This window comes from Loxodonta africana, chromosome 14, assembly GCF_030014295.1.
Source record: "Loxodonta africana isolate mLoxAfr1 chromosome 14, mLoxAfr1.hap2, whole genome shotgun sequence".
Classification (NCBI taxonomy): domain Eukaryota; kingdom Metazoa; phylum Chordata; class Mammalia; order Proboscidea; family Elephantidae; genus Loxodonta; species Loxodonta africana.
Genome location: NC_087355.1, coordinates 37511085 through 37530404, shown reverse-complemented (window position 1 = coordinate 37530404; position 19320 = coordinate 37511085). Strand labels below are relative to the sequence as shown.

General features: G+C 38.3%; 1 protein-coding gene across 1 annotated transcript in view; it reads left to right on the top strand.

Annotated features, from left to right (window-relative positions):
* CNGB3 (cyclic nucleotide gated channel subunit beta 3) overlaps positions 1–14610 on the top strand; it is a 173739-nt gene extending 159129 nt beyond the window's left edge. The window contains exons 16-18 of the mRNA XM_010588386.3: positions 12097–12243; positions 12461–12635; positions 14179–14610. Coding sequence (XP_010586688.2) covers positions 12097–12243; positions 12461–12635; positions 14179–14439 — 583 coding nt within the window. The 3' untranslated portion in view covers positions 14440–14610. The remainder of the gene's footprint in view (positions 1–12096; positions 12244–12460; positions 12636–14178) is intronic.
* Positions 14611–19320: the final 4710 nt, after the last annotated feature.

Below are 19320 nucleotides of genomic sequence, written 5' to 3'. Positions count from 1 at the left end.
TTTCTGTTGTTTTAAGACACCCAGTTTGTGGTATACTGGTTATAGCAGCCCTAGGAAACTAATACAGGACCAAACTCTTTAAATTGCTAACTTTTGAAATTTTACTGAAAAAAAAAAAGAAGGCATGCTTGGTGCTTCCCTTTACTTCACCCTACATGGCCAGTCCACCACAACACCTATCAATCTCACCTAAGTATCTCTCAAGTCATTTGCTTCTTACCTTCTCCATTGCCACACTTTGGTCCAAACCACCGCCACTGACAATTGCAATAGCCTACTATTATGTTGCCTACTCCAATAACCACACCCCTCTACAATCCAGTTTCCACACTTTGCCCAGAGGGAACTTTTTGGAAACATGGAGCTGATCACATCGCTGCCCTTCTGCTTAAATTCATTCGATGCTTTCATACCATTCTTAGGAATAAGAGTAAAGTGCTGATCCTGACCTATAAGATCCTCAGGGTCTTGTCCCTGCCTACATCTCTACTTCAGATTACATGCCTTCCCCCTCACCTCTTTAATCCAGACATTCTGGCTTTTTTAGTTCCTTGAATATTCCACATACCATCTAGCCACAGAGAGGTTTCTTTCACATAAGTTGTTACTCCTGTCTAGATACATTCGCCACCTCCTTTACCTAGATCTCAGCTTCTTTTCTTGCAGGCCTTCCTTGACTCCCAGCTACAGGGACCTCTCAGCTACAGGGACCTCTCAGGTCCTTAGTCAAGCTGTATTCCTTCCCTTCAGAGTATTCTTTGTACTTATGCACTCGTTGGTGCATTTATTTATTCAGTATCTTCCTTCCTCACTAAATTGCAAGCACCGGGACTACCATGCATGGCTGTACCAATTGTGCTCTGCATCAAGAAGTCCAGAGAGGGGTGGGAGTGCTGGAATCCAGCTACACTTCACTCCTGAACCATAAGCTCTGGCCATTTGCTCCCCCTTAAGAGCAGGTGTCCTTTATTTTGCAAAGGGGAATGTTCTTCTAGCCAAGATCTGTACCCACAGGGCTGCACGTACCAGAGAGGCCACATTTTCCTAATTTGTACGAGGACACTGGCTTGATACAGGCTCCCAGTGGCCCTGGTAGATACCATGTTTGGATTTTACTGCACACTCTATCTCCAGCCCTTAGCCCAGTGCCTGGCTCACATAAGTGTCTAATAAATATGGAATAAATAAATGAACGTAATTATCTATCTTTGTGAATGTACAAATACACATTCATTTTTGTCATGAATATGCATATTCAGTCTTGTGCCCTTTTGTGTCACTTTTCACAATTAAGAATAGCAGTGCTATATTTATCTTTGGAAAATTATTTTGTCTTTCTTTTTAAGTTGTTTCTTTGAGGGTTATTCCCAAAAGTGAAATAACTAGGTCAAAAGGTAGAAACATTTCTGTAACTCTTACAATATATGGGCAGATTATTTTCCGGAAAAATTAAACCAATTTACAATACAGCCAGCAATGTATCCCTGTTTTTGCCTAGCACTACTGGTATTACTTTATTATTCTCATTGGTTTTGCATTTTAATAGGCTGTTTTAATTTGCACTTCTCTAAATAGTGCCTGGAAAATAATAAGTCATCGATAAATATTTGCTAAATGAATTAATTTCCTTTGGGCCTATTTATTTTCATGAGTATGATCATTTACTTTCTGCATTTTCCTTTGTTCACCATCTTTTTGTCATCTGATTTTTAACAAGGTATTTAGTAGAATTTAGGCGTTGATATATTCTTATATGTTTCAGGTAGCTTGGTTTTCATTTAACACATTCAAGTTCCAACTTTTCACCGGTTATATTTGTCATTTCTCCCATTCTAAGGGTTTCTTTTCAATATTTATTGTGAAAAAGCCAAATATTTTGAAAAATAATTTGAAATCTTTTTTCCCTCTAAACCATTTTTAACTAGTTCTCCTGAACACTCAAGTTTTTAAAAGGGGGATACCTGAGGAGACCTCTAGCACTCTGAAATATTTTAATTCCTTATTCTACCCTTCATCAGTATGACATTATTATTCCCATTTCTTTCTTTCTTTTTTTCTTTCCTAAAAGCCAGAAATCATAGATACATTAGAAGTATGAACAGGAGCAAGAATTGATTAACGTTGAAGGAGAATATTTTTCATATCTGTTTTTTCCCATCCTGAACCTGTCAACTCTACCTGTGTTAAAAATACATATTTATATTTTCACTACATCCTTTTAAAGACAATCTCTTTGTATAGCACTTTTTTTGCTTCAAGCTGCATATTCCTTTCAAACCTATACGAGCCTTAAAACAATCCTGTGAATAAATATATTATCAGTATCACTGTTGAAACAGTCATTCAAATATTCTCAGAACACCTCCTAAAATAACTTGTCCAGTGTCTCTAATTCTGCGAAAATCAAAACTCTTTAAGACCATTTGGGAAAGCAGAGAGGGAGTAAGATTCTGATAGACTTTGGCTCAGCTTATCACACCATCTTGATGGTCTTTGTTCCTTATTTTTTCCATTGTCCATTTGCAAATCTGTGGCATTAAAACAATAACAATGACTGCACTGAAAACACTGAAGTTATGGTGTGAGGAAAAGACCCCTTCTCTGATCTTAGAGTTGAATTTCAGCTATGAAACTCACAGTTATTGTCCTTGAACAAATCACTTTACTGATTCTGGAACTCAATTTCCATGTCTATAATTTTTTTTTATAAGCATGGGCAAGAGCTTACTTTACTAGATGTGGTAATTAAATAAGAAAATACAGTGATTTATTTTTTAAATACTTTAAAACTATAAATTCTGAATAAGGATATGACATTATTACCTCTTTGAACTCCAAAGGAATAGCTGGTGACTAAGCTAGTGTGTTAGTTTGTTTTATACAGTATTTTCTAGCCAAAGTATTGTAGTCAAGTGTTCTTTTGGGTACTCAAAGGAGGATAAGGAAACATGGAGTAAAATAAAGTTTACCTGTTATTTTTCTCCCTCTCTTCTTCCTTAGAATTTTTACCTAAATTCTTCATTGTTCATCTACTTCTCTAAGCCAATTCAATTCTGAAATCAAGACCTACTGGGAATAAAAGGGCTAAATATTTTATATCTGTGAACTCTCAGTGTTTTAACTCTACTAAAACTCTATGCATGCAGATTTTCTTCAAACTATTTTACAAAAAAATCTCTGCACTGACATGTGCTTACCACTCAGTAGTTTTATGAATATCAAAGTATTTGCAAAGATCAAGCAACCTGGGAAGAAATGACCCTAGAACAGTCACTGATATTTGCATACCCACAAAGGTTTTGTAAGTTTTTATTTTTAGTGAAGTTGTAAGAATTCTCAGGCAACAAAGGCTTTTCCAGTAATACTGATGAGGATAAAGGAATATCTCAGGAAAGGACTACACAGGGGATCTGACCTCATGATTCCTAAATGTAACACAGTTGGAAATGTGCTCAATGAAAACAAATATTTAAAGTTTTCATCCTTCATTCAATGTTGGATGTGATACTCTTTCCACTGATAGTGTTGTAGGGGAAAAAAAGACTCCAGGTTCAAATTTAATCAAAGAAGATTTTTATTAAGCCAAGACAAAGACAAAGATTATCATTCAAATGTGGGAGACCAGCATGTACCCAGTACAGAGGCCAAAGGAATCCACCGAATCACGGTCATGGTATGTATTATATACTATAGAGGACAAAGAAAATCATCACAAAATCATGACTGGTAGCAGATCAGTTCTTCACTGTCGTAGGTGGGACTACAGAAGTGGGGAAGGGACCATGACTAGGATATGTACATAATTACAGGTTTAAAAGGTTACAGTGTTGGTTCTGGGGTTTTAATTACCTGGCTATGTGGTGGCTGGGGTCAACTCATGATCATGCAACCCTGAGTCATAGTCACAAGGTGGTTATAAAACAATACCAGGACCCCAACATTTAACTTAACATGCACCTGTGGAGTACTTCCTTCTTTGTTTTCCTTGGGTACACTTATTTATTAACCAGCAGCGGAGAAGCCTATTGTGCCAGTTTTTCTATCACATAACTAGGGAAAAGGGAAATTGGACCTGATCCTAGCTTTCCTTACTATAGCCAAGCCCTGTAAGATTTAGGCAGTCTTCACTCTCCAGATCAATAGCACTTGGGGTTAGTTTTATTTTTATTATAGACAATAATTATAGAGGAGAAAAATGCTTTTAGACTAGAACCTTCCTTATTTTAGAAAATATTATTTTTTATGGTAACTAATGCATTAATCACTCTAAACTGTGTTTCCCTGGATGCAGCAGCAGTGTTTAAAAAAAAAAAAAAGGATTGTATGGTTTGTATACTGTACAGCTCCTTGGAGCTCCAATTGCCTTACAGTCTGTGTATGCAGAGCACAAGTTATGGTGCCACATATGACAGCCCTGGACAAAGCTAGGAATTAATGACTGGCTTGAGACTAATTGAATATTCTAGCTCTTTCTGATAGATATATATTAGGTATAGATAGATATGGATAGGGATACAGATATAAATACAGAAAGTGTGTGCTTTCTATACGTATACACAATCTCCGTGTTGCTATTTCTGACATTCACAGAGCTCTGCACATAGACGGTTCTCTCACCTAGTATCTGAATATGCCACATTTCTCTAACAGTCACACAACTGCTTTCTTTCATTCTCCCACCTTTGGCACACTAGAACAAAGCAAGTAATTTACTGTCCAGTTACATACTGCAAATTAGGGTTTAAAACTCATCAGTCAAAATTTTTACCGTATAGCACCCTCTACATCATTGAATACAGGTATTTCTTCCTAAAGATAATCAGATACTTATCATAAAAAAAAAAATGGCCTTGTTTCCTATAAGTAAAATTAAGTAACTTGCTCAGAAACACAATAACTGGTAACATTGTCTAGTCCCAAAGCCTGTATTCCTTCCACAAAACCATACCATGCTGTCTTGGCCACCTAGTGCTGCTATAACAGAAATACCACAAGTTGATGGCTTTAACAAAGAGAAATTTATTTTCTCACAGTCTGGTAGGCTGGAAGTCCTACTTCAGGGTGTCAGCTCTAGAGGAAGGTCCTTGTCATCAATCTTCCCCTGGACGAGGAGCTTCTCTGCGAAGGAACCCTGGGTCCAAAAGATGAGCTCTGCTCACAGCACTACTTTCTTGGTGATATGAGGTCACCATGTCTCTCTGCTCACTTCTCTCTTTTATATCTCAAAAAAAATTGGCTTAAGACACTGTGTAATCTTGTAGATCTCATCAATATAACTGCCACTAATCCATCTTATTACATCACAGTGATAGAATTTACAACACATAGGGAAATTACATCAGATGACAAAATGGTAGACAGTCATACAATATTGGGAATCACGACCTAGCCAAGTAGACAGATATTTTTGGGATACACAGTTCAATCCGTGGCACATGCTTTAATAATTTTCCTTTTCTCCTACTTCACCTCACTGTGCTGAAAACACAGTAGGTGCTTAATAAATATTTATGTAATTTAAATGAAAGTGAGAAAAGTCCTTAAGAAATTGTCTAAGGTCAAGGCATCTAGCATTAGAATCAATTCCTTTGTTTCCTGGGCCATTGCTCCATTCACTATTTTATGACCTGGGGACATTTAACATTAACCTGAACTGTTTGTCCTACAGCACGTGATCATTCAGAAACTCTTTGTGGAGCTGGGAATATTTAGGGACCTTCTTACTAAGCTATTTAATGAGGGAAACTTTCCATTGGTGGATGCTAGAGAAGCATTTTGTGGACAAGAGAAAAAAAAAAGATGCTATTTTAAACATTGCTGAGAGAGTTTGGGCAAAATCCATCTGGCAGGCAGACTATTTCCTCTGTTCAAAAACTCATCAAGCACTCCAAATGTGTAACCTGTAGGCAAGTTTAATTAAAGCTTGAGAAATCTCAAAATAACCTGACATTTAAATATGTTATTTCCGTTCTGCTTTCATAGTCTGACACTCACAGAGACACTCTAAGGTCCAAATTAAGCTCCCCAATGCCATCTAGCCCTGCCTACCTACTGAATTACCCTGCTTTGAGGCTACAGAAATGTGAATGAAATAGGCTTATTCAATCATTGTCCTTGAAATAGTAACATCCGTTTCATAGAGAGGTAGGTCAGAAGGTAGATAGAAAGTTAGGTAGATGATTCAGTAGAGATGATTGTGATGATAGACAGATAGGTAGGTAGGTGGGTAGTTAGGTGGGTGGATGGATGGATGGATGGATGGATGGATGGATGGATGGATGGATGGATGGATGGATGGATGGATGGATGGATGGATGGGTGGATGGGTGGAGGGAAGGAGGGAGGGAGGGAGGGAGGGATGTATGGGTGGGTGGATGGATGGATAGATTTCTTGTCTTAAAAGAAAAAAACAACGCAAAGGAAGAGTCTGTCTTGGGAAGAACCTTAGTAAAGAACAAAGTAAGTGCTACCATGGAGCAAGAAATTAAAATTTAAAGCACTGAGCAAAATAAGTAGGCATTAACGTGGCCAACATTCACAGATTCCATGTATATACTTTCAGTCTTGAGGGAGTAATTCCATTTACAAATGTCCTAGATATTCCTGGACCAATGTTTAATGTCAGGTTCAGGTAAGAGGCCCTATTTGATGCCTTAAGGTGGACTTACGTTAATATATTTTCCCCTTTTTCTTGCCTTCTCTGGTTTTAATTGAGCATTTTACATGATTCCATTTTATCACCTCTCTTAATTATACTTTTTTTTAAATTATACTTCCTTTTTAAAAAATTTTATTGGATTTTCTAGAGTTTTCAATATACGATTTTAACTGATTTAAGCCTACCTTCTGATAACACTAAACCACTTCACATGGAGTGCAGGTACCATATAACACAGTAATCCCAATTCTTCCCTCCCATTTCTTATGACATTGCTGTCATTCATTTTATTTATTCATATGCTGCAATAATCCAATACATTGCTACTATAACTATTCAAACAAGCAGTTATCTTTTATATCCATTGAGAATAAGAAAAATAAAAGATTTTATTTTACAATCATTTATTCCATGTCCGATGCTCTTCCTTTCTTCATGTAGATCTGAGCTTCTGACCTTAATCACTTTCCTACTCCCTGAAGAACTTCTTTTATCATTTCTTGCAGGGAGGTCTGTGATGAATTCCTTCAGTTTTTGTTTTTCTGAGAAAGTCTTTATTCCTTCTATATTTTTAAAGGATAGTTTTCCTGAACATAGAATTCTAGGTGAGTGGGTTTTGTTTTGTTTTGTTTTTTTCTCTGAACACTTTAAATATGTTCATTCTCTTCTTGCTTGCATGGTTTCTGATAAGAAGTAGGCAAAGTGTTCCCCTCTCATCCTCTCATCCTAGCTTCTTTCAAGATTTTCTCGTCTTTGGTTTTGTACAGAATAAATATGATATGCCTTGAAGTAGGGTTTGTGAGGCCTTTGTTTTGTTGTTGTTTTGGACATTTATCCTGTTTGATGTTCTTTCAGCTTTCTGGATCTGTGGCTTGGTGTCTGTTATGGAACACTCTTGGCTACTAATACTTCAAATATTTCTTTTCTTTTTTCTCTTTCTTCCCTTTGTGGGTTTACAATTATGTGGATGTTAAACCTTTCAAAATTGTTCCATAGTTTTTGATGTTTTGTCCTTTTTTATTATTATTATTATTTTTTTCCTCTTTGCATTTCAGTTTGAGAAGTTTCTACTGACTTATCTTCAAGCTCACGGATTCTTTCCTTGACCATGTCCGGTCTACGGATAAACCCATCAAAAAAAAAAAAAAAAAAACCCAAACAACCAAACGCATTGCAATCAAATCGATTCTAACTCATAACAACCCTATAGGACAGAGTAGAACTGCCCCATAGGGTTTCCAAGGACCAGCTGGTGGATTCGAACTGCTGACCTTCAGGTTGACAGCTGAGCTCTTAACCACTGTACCACCAGGCAATCAGAGCTGTGATTTATTCCTGTTACAGTGTTTTATATTCTAGCATTTCCATCTGATCCTTTCTTAAAATTTCCATCTCTCTGCTTACATTACCCATTTATTCTTGTATGGCATCTACTTTTTCCATTAGATCCTTAGCGTGTTAATTATTATTAGCTGCCATCGAGTCAGTTCCAATTTATAGCAAACCCATGTACAACAGAACATAACACTGCCCGGTCCTGCAACATCCTCACAATCATTGCTATGTTTGAACTCAATGTTGCAGCCCCTGTGTCAAACCATCTCGTTGAGGGTCTTCCTCTTTTTCACTGACCAAGCATGATTTCCTTCTCCAGGAATTGGTCCCTCCTGATAACATATCCAAAGTAAGTGAGACAAAGTCTCACTCTTCTCCCTTCTAAGGAGCATTCTAACTGTACTTCCAGGACAGATTTGTTTGTTCTTCTGGTGGTCCATTGTATATTCAACATTCTTCACAAACACCATAAATTCTTCTAGGTCTTCCTTATTCATTGTCCCGCTTTCACATGCATATGAGGCGATGGAAAATATCATGGCTTGGGTCAGGTACATCTTAACCCTTAAGGTGATGACTTTGCTTTTTAACATTTTAAAAAGGTCTTTTGTAGCACATTTGCCCAGTGTAATGCATTGTATCATTTCTTGACTGCTGCTTCCATAGGTGTTAACTGTTGACCCAAATAAAATGAAATTTGTGACAATGTCAATCTCGTCTCTTCTTATTATGATGTTGCTTATTGGTCCATTTGTAAGGATTGTTGTTTTCTTTATGTTGAGGTGCAATCCATACTGAAGGCTGTGGCCTTTAATCTTCATCAGTAAGTGCTTCAAGTCTTCTTAACTTTCAGCAAGCAAGGTTGTGTCACCTGCATATTGCAGGTTGTAAATGAGTCTCTCTCCAATCCTGATGCTGCATTGTTCTTCATATACCCCAGCTTTTTGGATTATTTGCTCAGCATACAAATTGAATAAGTATAGTGAAAGGATACAACCCTGACTCACACCTTCTCTGATTTTAAACCATGCAGTATCTCCTTGTCCTGTTCAAACAACTCCTTCTTGGTCTATGTATAGGTTCTGCCTGAGCACAATTAAGTATTCTGGGATTCCCATGCTTTGCAATGTTATCCATAATCTGTTATGGTCCACACAGTTGAATGCTTTTGCACAGTCAATAAAACACAGGTAAACATCTTTCCAGTATTCTTTGCTTTCAGCCAAGATCCAGCTGACATCAGCAATGATATCCCTCGTTCCTTGTCCTCTTCTGAATCTGGCTTGAATTTCTGGCAGTTTCCTGTTGATGTACTGCTGTAAGCATTTTTAAATTATCTTCAGCATGATTTTACTTGCATGTGGTATTAGTAATACTGTTTGATAATTTCTGCATTCCATCGGATCACCTTTCTTGGAATAGGCACATATATGGATCTTTTTCAGTTGATTGGCTAGGTTGCTGTCTTCCAAATTTCTTGGCATAGATGAGTGAGTGCTTTCAGCATTGGATCCATTTGTTCAAACATCTCAACTGGTATTCCCTCAATCCCTGAAGCCTTGTTTTTTGCCAATGCCTTCAGTACAGCTTGAACTCTTCCTTCAGTACCTGCGGTTCTTGATCATATACTACCTCCTGAAACAGTTGCATGTCGACCAGTTCTTCTTGGTACAGTGACTCCATGTATTCCTTCTATCTTCTTTTGATGCTTTCTGCATCGTTCAATAGTTTGCCCAGAGAATCCTTCAGTATTGCAACTCGAGGCATGAATTTTTTCTTCGGTTCTTTCAGCTTCAGAAATGCCAAGTGTGTTCTTCCCTTTTGGTTTTCTAATCCCAGGTCTTTGCACATGTCATTATAATACTTTGCTTTGTGTTCTAGAGCTGCCATTTGAAATCTTCTGTTGAGTTCTTTTACTTCCTGTCTTCATTTCGATTTAGCTACTCTACGTTCAAAAGCAAGTTTCAGAGTCTCTTCTGACATCCATTTGTCTCCTTTTCTTTTTAACGACCTTTTGCTTTCGTATGATGTCTTTGATGTCATCTCATGATTCGTCAAAGATGAACAAATTGAAGATTTTTACCAATTTCTGCAGTCTGAAATTGATCAAAGATGAAATCAGGATTCACTGGTAATTACTGGTGATTGGAATGTGAAAGTTGGAAACAAGGAAGAAGGATCAGTAGTTGGAAAATATGGCCTTGGTGATAGAAATGACGTCAGAGATCACATGATAAACTTTTGCAAGACCAACACTTACTAATTGGAAATATCATTTTTTAACAACATAAATGGTAACTATACACGTGGACCTCACCAGATGGAATACACAGGAATCAAATTGACTGCATCTGCAGAAGGAGACAATAGAGAAGCTCAGTATCATCAGTCAGAACAAGGCCAGGGGCCAACTGCAGAATAGACCATCAATTGCTCACATGCAAGTTCAGGTTGAAGCTAAAGAAAATTAACGCAAGTCAATGAATTTTTTAATGAAAGTCAAAACAGGACCTTGATTATATCCCACCTGAATTTAGAGACCATCTCAAGAATAGATTTGACATATTAATCATAAAAAAAATTAAATTCCTTGTCTGATAATTCCAACATTTGTGTCATATTTGACTTTGGTTCTAATGCTTGGTTTTACCCTTCAGACTTTTTTTTCCTTTCCTTTTACCATGCCTTTTAACTTTTTTTTTAAAGCTGGACGTGATGAATGGGTAATAAGAACTGAAATAAATAGGCCTGTAGCATAAGGTAAGAGCCCTGGTGGAGCAGCAGTTAAGAGTTCAGCTGTCATTTGTCTGCCATTTTTCTGTCCTTTTCACCCATAGAGATTGTGCTTTTATTAATATGATCCTTCTTTCTCCATTTTGAACTTGTTGGTTCCAAGGGATCTATTGTGTTATCTTCTCAATGCAGAGCCTATGGTGTTTTTATAAATATTTGAAATGTACTTTTTCTTGTCTTGTTTTTAAAAACCAGCACTTTTTTTCCAGATCATTGGAGAATAACAGAATTTTCATTCCTTTATTTTGTTCATTTGTATGTACATTTACTCACCAACTACTTGTTAGTCACCTGCCAAATGCAAAACACCCTGCTAGGACCCTGAGAGACATAAGGCCCAGAATTCACTGGCATTCCAAGTGGGGAGTTTCATGTGTAGGAGCACACTACAGAGCAGTTTATGATATTGAGAAACAAGATGATTTAGGAGACTAGAAGGGGAAAATATTGGGTTCACCTGAGGTAACCAGGGCATCATTAAGAGCTGCCCCTTAGATCTAATGTTGAGGGTTGTATCAGTCAGAGCCCAGGTAGGAAACTGAAGATACACTAATGCAAAGTAACTGAGAAGACATTAATAGAAGGATTATGGTCAGAAGTGAGGGAAAAATCTAAAAGTACCCAACAGGAAATGGCAATGTATCCCAAAGCTAGCAACAGCAAGAAAGCTGCTTCTACAGCCAGGTGTGAAAGGAGCAAGAGAAAGGCATGGTTACCAGACTCAGAATGCACTCTGGCTGCTCTACTTGCAATTCTAGGAGATGGCCACATGCCAGAATCTGCAGATTTTGTAAAGAACTGCAGCCACTGCTAACCTAAATACTGGCAGGGAAAGGTAGAGGAAATACATGGCCCAACCCCACTCTCCTCCTGCTTTCTGATTTCCTACCAATATGTCCATTGGCTGAACCCAAATGGAAGGAAAAAGGCAAGCCCAATAAAGGCCAGTTTCCTGGTGAGCAAAGGAAGATGGAGAAATGCAAACAATGGATCTAGAGAAACAAATGGAGAATACCTAGTCCGAAGGAATTATGCACTGCTGGAATCTGAGATGAAGAATCTGACAGGACACGGATGGCTCCTAATCCTTGATCTGAGGTGGAGGTCAAGAGAAAATACATGTTGAAAACTATTCCCACTTCTATTACCATCATATCTTGACTCTCTCCACATTATCACCTAAAACCTCACTTCCCAGGAACTATCTCCAAGCAGTGTAAATGTCTGACAACATAGCAATTTATTTTAAAAAGGATTTTAGTGGAAGAAGAGTGAAACTGGTAGCAAAGACTCATTTTTCTCTCTTGCAGCCTTTTAGCAGCAGGTGGAGGAAACCGTCGAACTGCCAATGTGGTGGCTCATGGTTTTGCCAATCTTTTAACGCTGGACAAGAAGACCCTCCAAGAAATTCTAGTGCACTATCCAGATTCTGAAAAGCTCCTCATGAAGAAAGCCAGGTACGACCTTTAAAATTCCATTAGAAACAGGGTTGGTTTTAAGTTTGTAAAATCTAAAACAAGGAGAATTGTATTCTGATATAGTAATCAACTTTCTCCATATGATACAACTGTCTGTTGAGGTGCTTATTAAAAATAGACTAGGAGAAGGTTTTCTTGGTAGATTTTGCCAGAACTCTCAGAGCTATCTAACATAGCTTTTTTCTCCTGTTCACAGAGTGCTCCTAAAGCAGAAAGCTAATGCCACAGAGGCAACCTCTCCAAGAAAAGGACATGCCTTTCTCTTCCCACCTAAGAAAGAGACACCCAAAATGTTTAAAGCCCTACTTGGAGGTACAGGAAAAGCAGGTCTTGCAACGCTGCTCAAATTGAAGAGAGAACAAACAGCTCAGGTAATAAGACAGACTTAGTGGAAGGTCGTAATGGACAGAGCACTGGACTAAGTGTACTCAGTAAGCTCTTACTTTTATTCCAGTTCAGACACTGGATTAGTCTGGATTAGCCTACTGCCAATAATTACTGCTTTGAAAAAAAAAAATTTTTTTTTTTTTATGTAGCACTTCTCATTTTTAAAACTGTTTCCCCAAATATCAGCACACTTAATCCTCATGGGTTTATTACAGAGGGTTTGTGTGTGTGTGTGTCTGTGTGTGTGTAGAGAGAGACATACATATAGACGTATAAATATATAACCCATTTTACCAAGCTAGTAAATGATATTTTCACAAATATTCAAATAATTATACACCACAAATTCTTAAGCCAGAAGGGATCTTGGAGACTTCATCCAAGCCCTTCATGTTATAGATAAAGAAACTGAGATCCAGGTCAAGGAATTTGGCTAATATCACAACTTGTGACAGAGAAAAAAAAAAAAAAAAAAGCAGCTACGCAGGTATTCAGACTTCCAGGCCTACACTGAGCTTGCTCCCAATTCCTAGAAGTGTGAAGGAATTCAAATGTTATTGTTTTTCACTTCTTTTTTTCTGCCTGATATTTCTTTGATTCTCCTAATTAGCCTATGAGGGCAGATATTGAGAAACAGAGCAGAGGTTCAGTTTTTCTGAGTCCAGTCATCATATTTTCTCTCAAACTGTAAGAAACAAGTAGATGTGGGCCTTTCAGAAAATGGGTAATGCAAATATAAAGTCAGCCACATTCAGGAGACTTCCTTCTTCATACACACACTGGTGAAAGTTAGGGATGCAGTGTTAACCAAATGCCCACTTTACATCAGTGTAGAAATAACAATGTGTATAAAAGCTGCATGGGAGTGGAGAAATATGTAAGTGAATGTATTATTAAGTAAGGTTCTCAACTTTATGTGTGTACACTCATAGCCTCATAGCTCATACAAGCCTCTCTCAAACTGACCCCAAGCATCATCAGTAAAGAACATAGCATATTTGTTACTATGAACTTTCTCTATACGATACTAAGCACAATAGGTTCAAAACCTATAGTTTAAACATCCATGGGACAAATGGAGAGAAGATTGTACTAAGGAAGGGATATGAGTTTCATCGTGAGGTTCTCCCATGAGCTTATGCAGGAGGAATACCATACTTTCTATAGTATTTTGTTAATACTATTTTTATTAAAAAATAAACACTTAAAGAGCAAAAACAAAGACTCCTGAGCACCAAGTCTAATAATTCAGAGTATGAGGAGCAATAGAAACAGAACTCCTTTACAAGGAAAAAATACAATCGAAACCAACCCTGTAAATGAAAAGTGACAGCACTGCCCCATTCTCCAGCACATCAGAAAACTTAAGTCAAACGACAGACACATAGGGAGACGTGATTCTCATTATTAACTTCAGTCAGAGGGTCTTTCTCTTGGCAGTGATTCTTAGCCATTGTATGCTAATCAAAAGAATCTGAAGTCTTCGATTTTGATTTGGTACCAATTCTTTGTAATTGCCCCTTCCAGAAAAAAAGTGAAAACTCTGAGGGAGGAGAAGGAAAAGGAAAAGAATATGAAGATAAAGGAAGGGAGCCAGCAGAGAAACCACAGGACACATCCAAATGTAGAGCAAGTCCTGTTACTCTGGAGGAAACACCCCCGCCGATCAGCCGGGCAGTTTTACTCAGAGGAGCTACGGATCAATCGCTCATCATCAGCATGGCTCCTTCTGCTGAGGCTGGAGAAGAGGTTCTGACAATTGAAGTCAAAGAAAAGGCTAAGCAATAAATATTTGATTATCTTTAGATATAATCTCACTAGTTCCCAAACAGATTGTACCCAGGATTGCGGCTTAAATTAATGAAGGGAAAAGAACTTGCCAGCACCCTTGAGAAGCCACATGCAAATCCCTAGCTTAGTTTCTAGGAATTATCTGAGAGTGTGATTTTATGCAGTGGTAATAAGAAGATTATTAAAAACCATCCCTATTCTCCACTGTCATTAGCTTTGTGCAATTGCTGTTTCTTCTAATTGTAGTAGGATGTGTTTTTTCTCTCCTGTTCTTTCCTGATAACGTTTCTTGTCTCCATTTTGATTAGCTTGATCTTGTCTCTGATGTGATTCATTATCCTGTTTTCTTAAGATATGAGGGGTGTGTGTAAATTATTGTATGGCAGTGTTAATCATGGTTACGTATTCTGTATGTCTGAGTATTCTCTTATTCGCCAGGAGAATGAGATTTTAATAAAATATGTTAAAAGTCAGGTGATTGCCATTGAAATGAGGGCAATGAGTCACTATAATATCTAATCAAACAAGCTGCTAGGTCTGAAGGGAAACAGAAATCATGGATCCTTCTGGACGAGAAATCTGACCTCCAGAAGAGTCCACTGAAGAGCAATGTTGATCAGCAGGACTAACAGACTGGCAAAATTCTACTGCAGCAACATGTTGGAAAGATTGTACCCTTTGGTAAAGAAAAAAACGTTAGTATTTTCCCCTCACACCATGTAAAAAGCAACAACCTACCTAAGTCATTTGGACTGAACAGGGATCTTCCCTGCCTTCATTTAGGCTAAAGTAACATTTCTCAGAATCTTCTTCAAGCCCTTGCTTCAAAAAGTAACCAGTCTGTGCTTTTTGTTTTAAGCTTCAGCAAAAAGTGATGAGGTTAGGAAGGCAGACTGTACGCATGTCAGATTGACATATTCCCACAATTTGCGGAACCTACATGTACAGCTGTTTACAAAATCTCCAAGTTAATTAAGTGCACTTTAGGAAGTTGTCCTCATGAATCAGCGAGTATTAGCATAATTACCCAAATCTCATGCTGTGAGGAGGCTAAAAAAGCCAGGCTAATGTCGGAAGTAATAATACATATAGAATTCCATTCTAATAAATGCCATTAGTGTATAACATCGAGTTCTGTATAATAAGGCTATTTCCAAGTCCCAGAAGATGGTCACTGTAACAACTTTGCTGAGAGCATTTTGACAAATTACATTAGCCAAAAAGCCTACGACATAGATGCATTCAGCAAACCATGTGCAAATCAATCACTATAATGATATGTATCATTTGCTAGAATCACCATATCGGAATATAGTGTTTGAGTATCATAAAATGTGGCAAATTTTACAAAAGGTTGGTTGGTGTTTTTCAAGATTTGAGGGCATGTGGAGAAATTGTTAAACAGCATTTACTTGAGACAAGGAGATTTGTGTGTAGAAAGGGTGATTAGAAAAGCCAGAAAGGAAAAGTGAAATAGTATCTGAAAAGGTCTGATAATAGGAAAAAACAAAGGAAAAAGAAAAAGATCCAGAACATGGGAACAATATCCTTTCCCCTTACACCCTGTAACTTTGTTCAGAAGAAATTAAAAATGTAACACCATGGCCATTTATGACCTTCTCCCTGTTGCTTATTTCCCCTCCCAGACTATCCTATTTCAGACAATATAGTCTTAATTATTCAAATGCCTCAGACTAAAATCTAAAAATAATCAGTAACTCTTTCATTGCCTATATGAGTCACTAAATCCCTTTTCTTTCTTAAACCTTTCTAATTATCCTTTCCTTTCCAAGCCCAGTGCTAACACATTAGTCCATATTTTCTGTTCAATTCCAGTAAACATTTCCTTTTCACCTACATTCTGCTCTAATCACTAGTCTACTTTTTAGGTCTCTTTGCCATAGAAAATCAGATCTTTCTAAAATGCTACTTTTGATCCTGTGACTTCTCTGCTCAGGTACCTACTAGACCTTTCTGCCAATTAAGCTTCATTTATCTAAATTTAATTACCACTACTCCCAACTATATTCTCCACTCAAGATGGTTTCCTTGCTTCTTCTTGAACACCAACTGCCTTTCTTCCTTTGGCCTTTGTCCAGGCTGCCTGTCATAGTTTGGAAGTTTCTCTTCCCTCCATCACTTACCTATTTTCTATACTTCTGAATCTGCTCACACTTATCTCTCCCAACTGCCTCTGTAAACATCAGCTCATGACAGTTCTACTCTCTAGGGTTTATTTTTACAGGAAGTATTTTACCACACAGTACATACTTCATTGTTCTCTAATTTCTGCTTAATTGTAAATTATAAAAGGGCAACAATTAGCTCATATGCTTTATTTGTATAAATATAGAACCCGGTTTTTTAAAGAGAGAGCGAATATTAATAGGTAATTCCAGGAAGCAAAACAAATAGGTAATCAACATAGAAAAGATGCTTAATTTCACTTGTGCTCGAAAAATACAGATCAGAACAACAATGGAATACCACTTTATACCTGTCAAATTGAAAAATATTTGAAAGCAGATAATAATACCAAGTGCTGGCAAGTATGTCAGTTGGAGCCAGCACTCTGACAATAAAACAATACTTAGCAAAATTAAGTACCTGGGGTTTCTGGGTTATACCTATATAGGAGCCCTGGTGGCACAGTGGTTAAGAGCTCAACTGCTAACCAAAAGGTCAGCAGTTCGAGTCCACCAGCCACTCCTTGGAAACCCTCTGGAGCAGTTGTACTCTGTCCTATAGGGTCACTATGAGTTGGAACTGACTTGATGGCAACCGATTTGATTGTTTGGTTTACGCCTCTACAGTAATCCCAATTTAACATGTTTAGCTACTAGCCAAAAGGTTGGAGGTTCAAGTCCACCAAGAGGTGCCTTGGAAGAAAGGCCTGGCGATCTACCTCAAAAAAATCAGCCGTTCAAGCTGGCGAAATGGACATGAAAAGAGAGAGTGGAGGGAGGGAGCGAGCTATCTCATTGGGGGAGAGTAATTGGGAGTATGTAGCAAGGTGTATATAAGTCTTTGTGTGAGAAACTGACAATTTGTAAACTTTCACTAAAGCACAATAAAAATTTCTTTTAAAAAATCAGCCACTGAAAACCCTATGGAGAAAGTTCTACTCTGACACCCACAGGGTCGCTATGAATCAGAATCAACTGAACAGCAACTTTACAACTCAACAGTCTCACTTCAGAGTATATATCCCAGGGAAATTCTCAAGCAGGTCTACCAGAGAAAATGCATGTGGACTGACAGTGTTGTTTGTAATAAAAGGAACTGGAGGCAATCCTGGTGTCTACCACCAGAAGAATAGGTAAGAAAATTTAGTATGTGTGGGTGCCTTAGTTATCTAGTACTGCTATAACAGAAATACCACAAGTGGATGGCTTTAACAAAGAGAAATTTATTCTCGCACAGTTTAGGAGGCTAGAAGTCTAAATTAAGCTCCTAGGAGAGGCTTTCTCTCTGTCAGCTCTGAGGAAAGTCCTTGTAATCAGTCTTTCCCTAGTCTAGGAGCTTCTCCGTGCAGGAACCCCGCGTCCAAAGGACACATTCCCCTCTCAGTGATTCTTTCTTGGTGGCATGAGGTCCCCTCTCTCTGCTTGCTTCTCTCTCCTTTAATCTCTCGTAAGATAAAAGGTGGCGCAGGCCACACCCTGGAGAAACTCCTCTTACATCAGATCAGGGCTGTGACCTGATTAAAGGTATTGCACCCCACCCTAATCCTCTTTAACATAACCTAATTGTCCTCCATTAACCACAGGAAAAGATTAGGATCTACAATACTTAGGAAAATTACATCAGATCACAAAATGGTGGATAACCACACAATGCTGAGAATCATGGCCTAGCCAAGTTGATCTACATTTCGGGGGGACACAATTTGATCCATAACAGGGGGCTCTGGATGTGTTTGTAAGATGAAATTTTATCTAGCAGTTAGAAGTAATGAATTAGATTTACACATAGCATGGATCAAACCAAAACTAAACCTATTGCTGTTGAGTCAATTCCGACTCAGCGACCCCGTAGAACAGAGTAGAGCTGCCCCGTAGAGTTTCCAAGGAGCAGCTTGTAGATCCGAACTGCGGCTTTTTGGTTAGCAGCTGAGCTCTTAACCACTGCACCACCAGGGCTCCTCAGCATGAATAAATCCTACAAAAATACTGGTGTGGACTTAAAAAAAAAAAATCTTTGATGGTAATGAGGGAAGGGAAGGGTGGGGATGGAAAAAGACTAAATAGATGATAGATAAGTGGTAACTTTGGTGATGGGTAAGACAGTACACAATACTGGGGAAGCCAGCACAACTTGTACAAGGAAAGGTCATGGAAGCTTCATAGACACATCCAAACTGCCTGAGGGACTGAATTACTGGGCTGAGGACTGTGGGGACCATGGTCTCTGGGAACATCTAGCTCAATTGGCATAACACAGTTTATAAAGAAAATTTCTACATTCTACTTTGGTGAGTAGCGTCTGGGGTCTTAAAGGCCTGTGAGTGGCCATCTAGGATACTCCACTAGTCTCACCCCTTCGGGAGCAAGGAAGAATGAAGAAAACTAAAGATACAAGGGAAAGAGTAGTCCAAAGGACTAATGGATCACAACTACCACAGCCTCCGCCAGACTGAGTCCAATACAACTACGTGGTGCCCAGCTACCACCACTGACTGCTCTGACAAGGATCACAATAGAGGGGTCCAGACAGAGTTGGAGACAAATCTAGAACAAAATTCTAACTCACAAAAAAAGACCAAACTTACTGGCATGACAGAGACTGGGGAAACCCCGAGAGCATGGCCCCCAGACACACTTTTAGCTCAGTAATGAACTTACTCCTAAGGTTCACCCTTTAGCCAAAGATTAGACA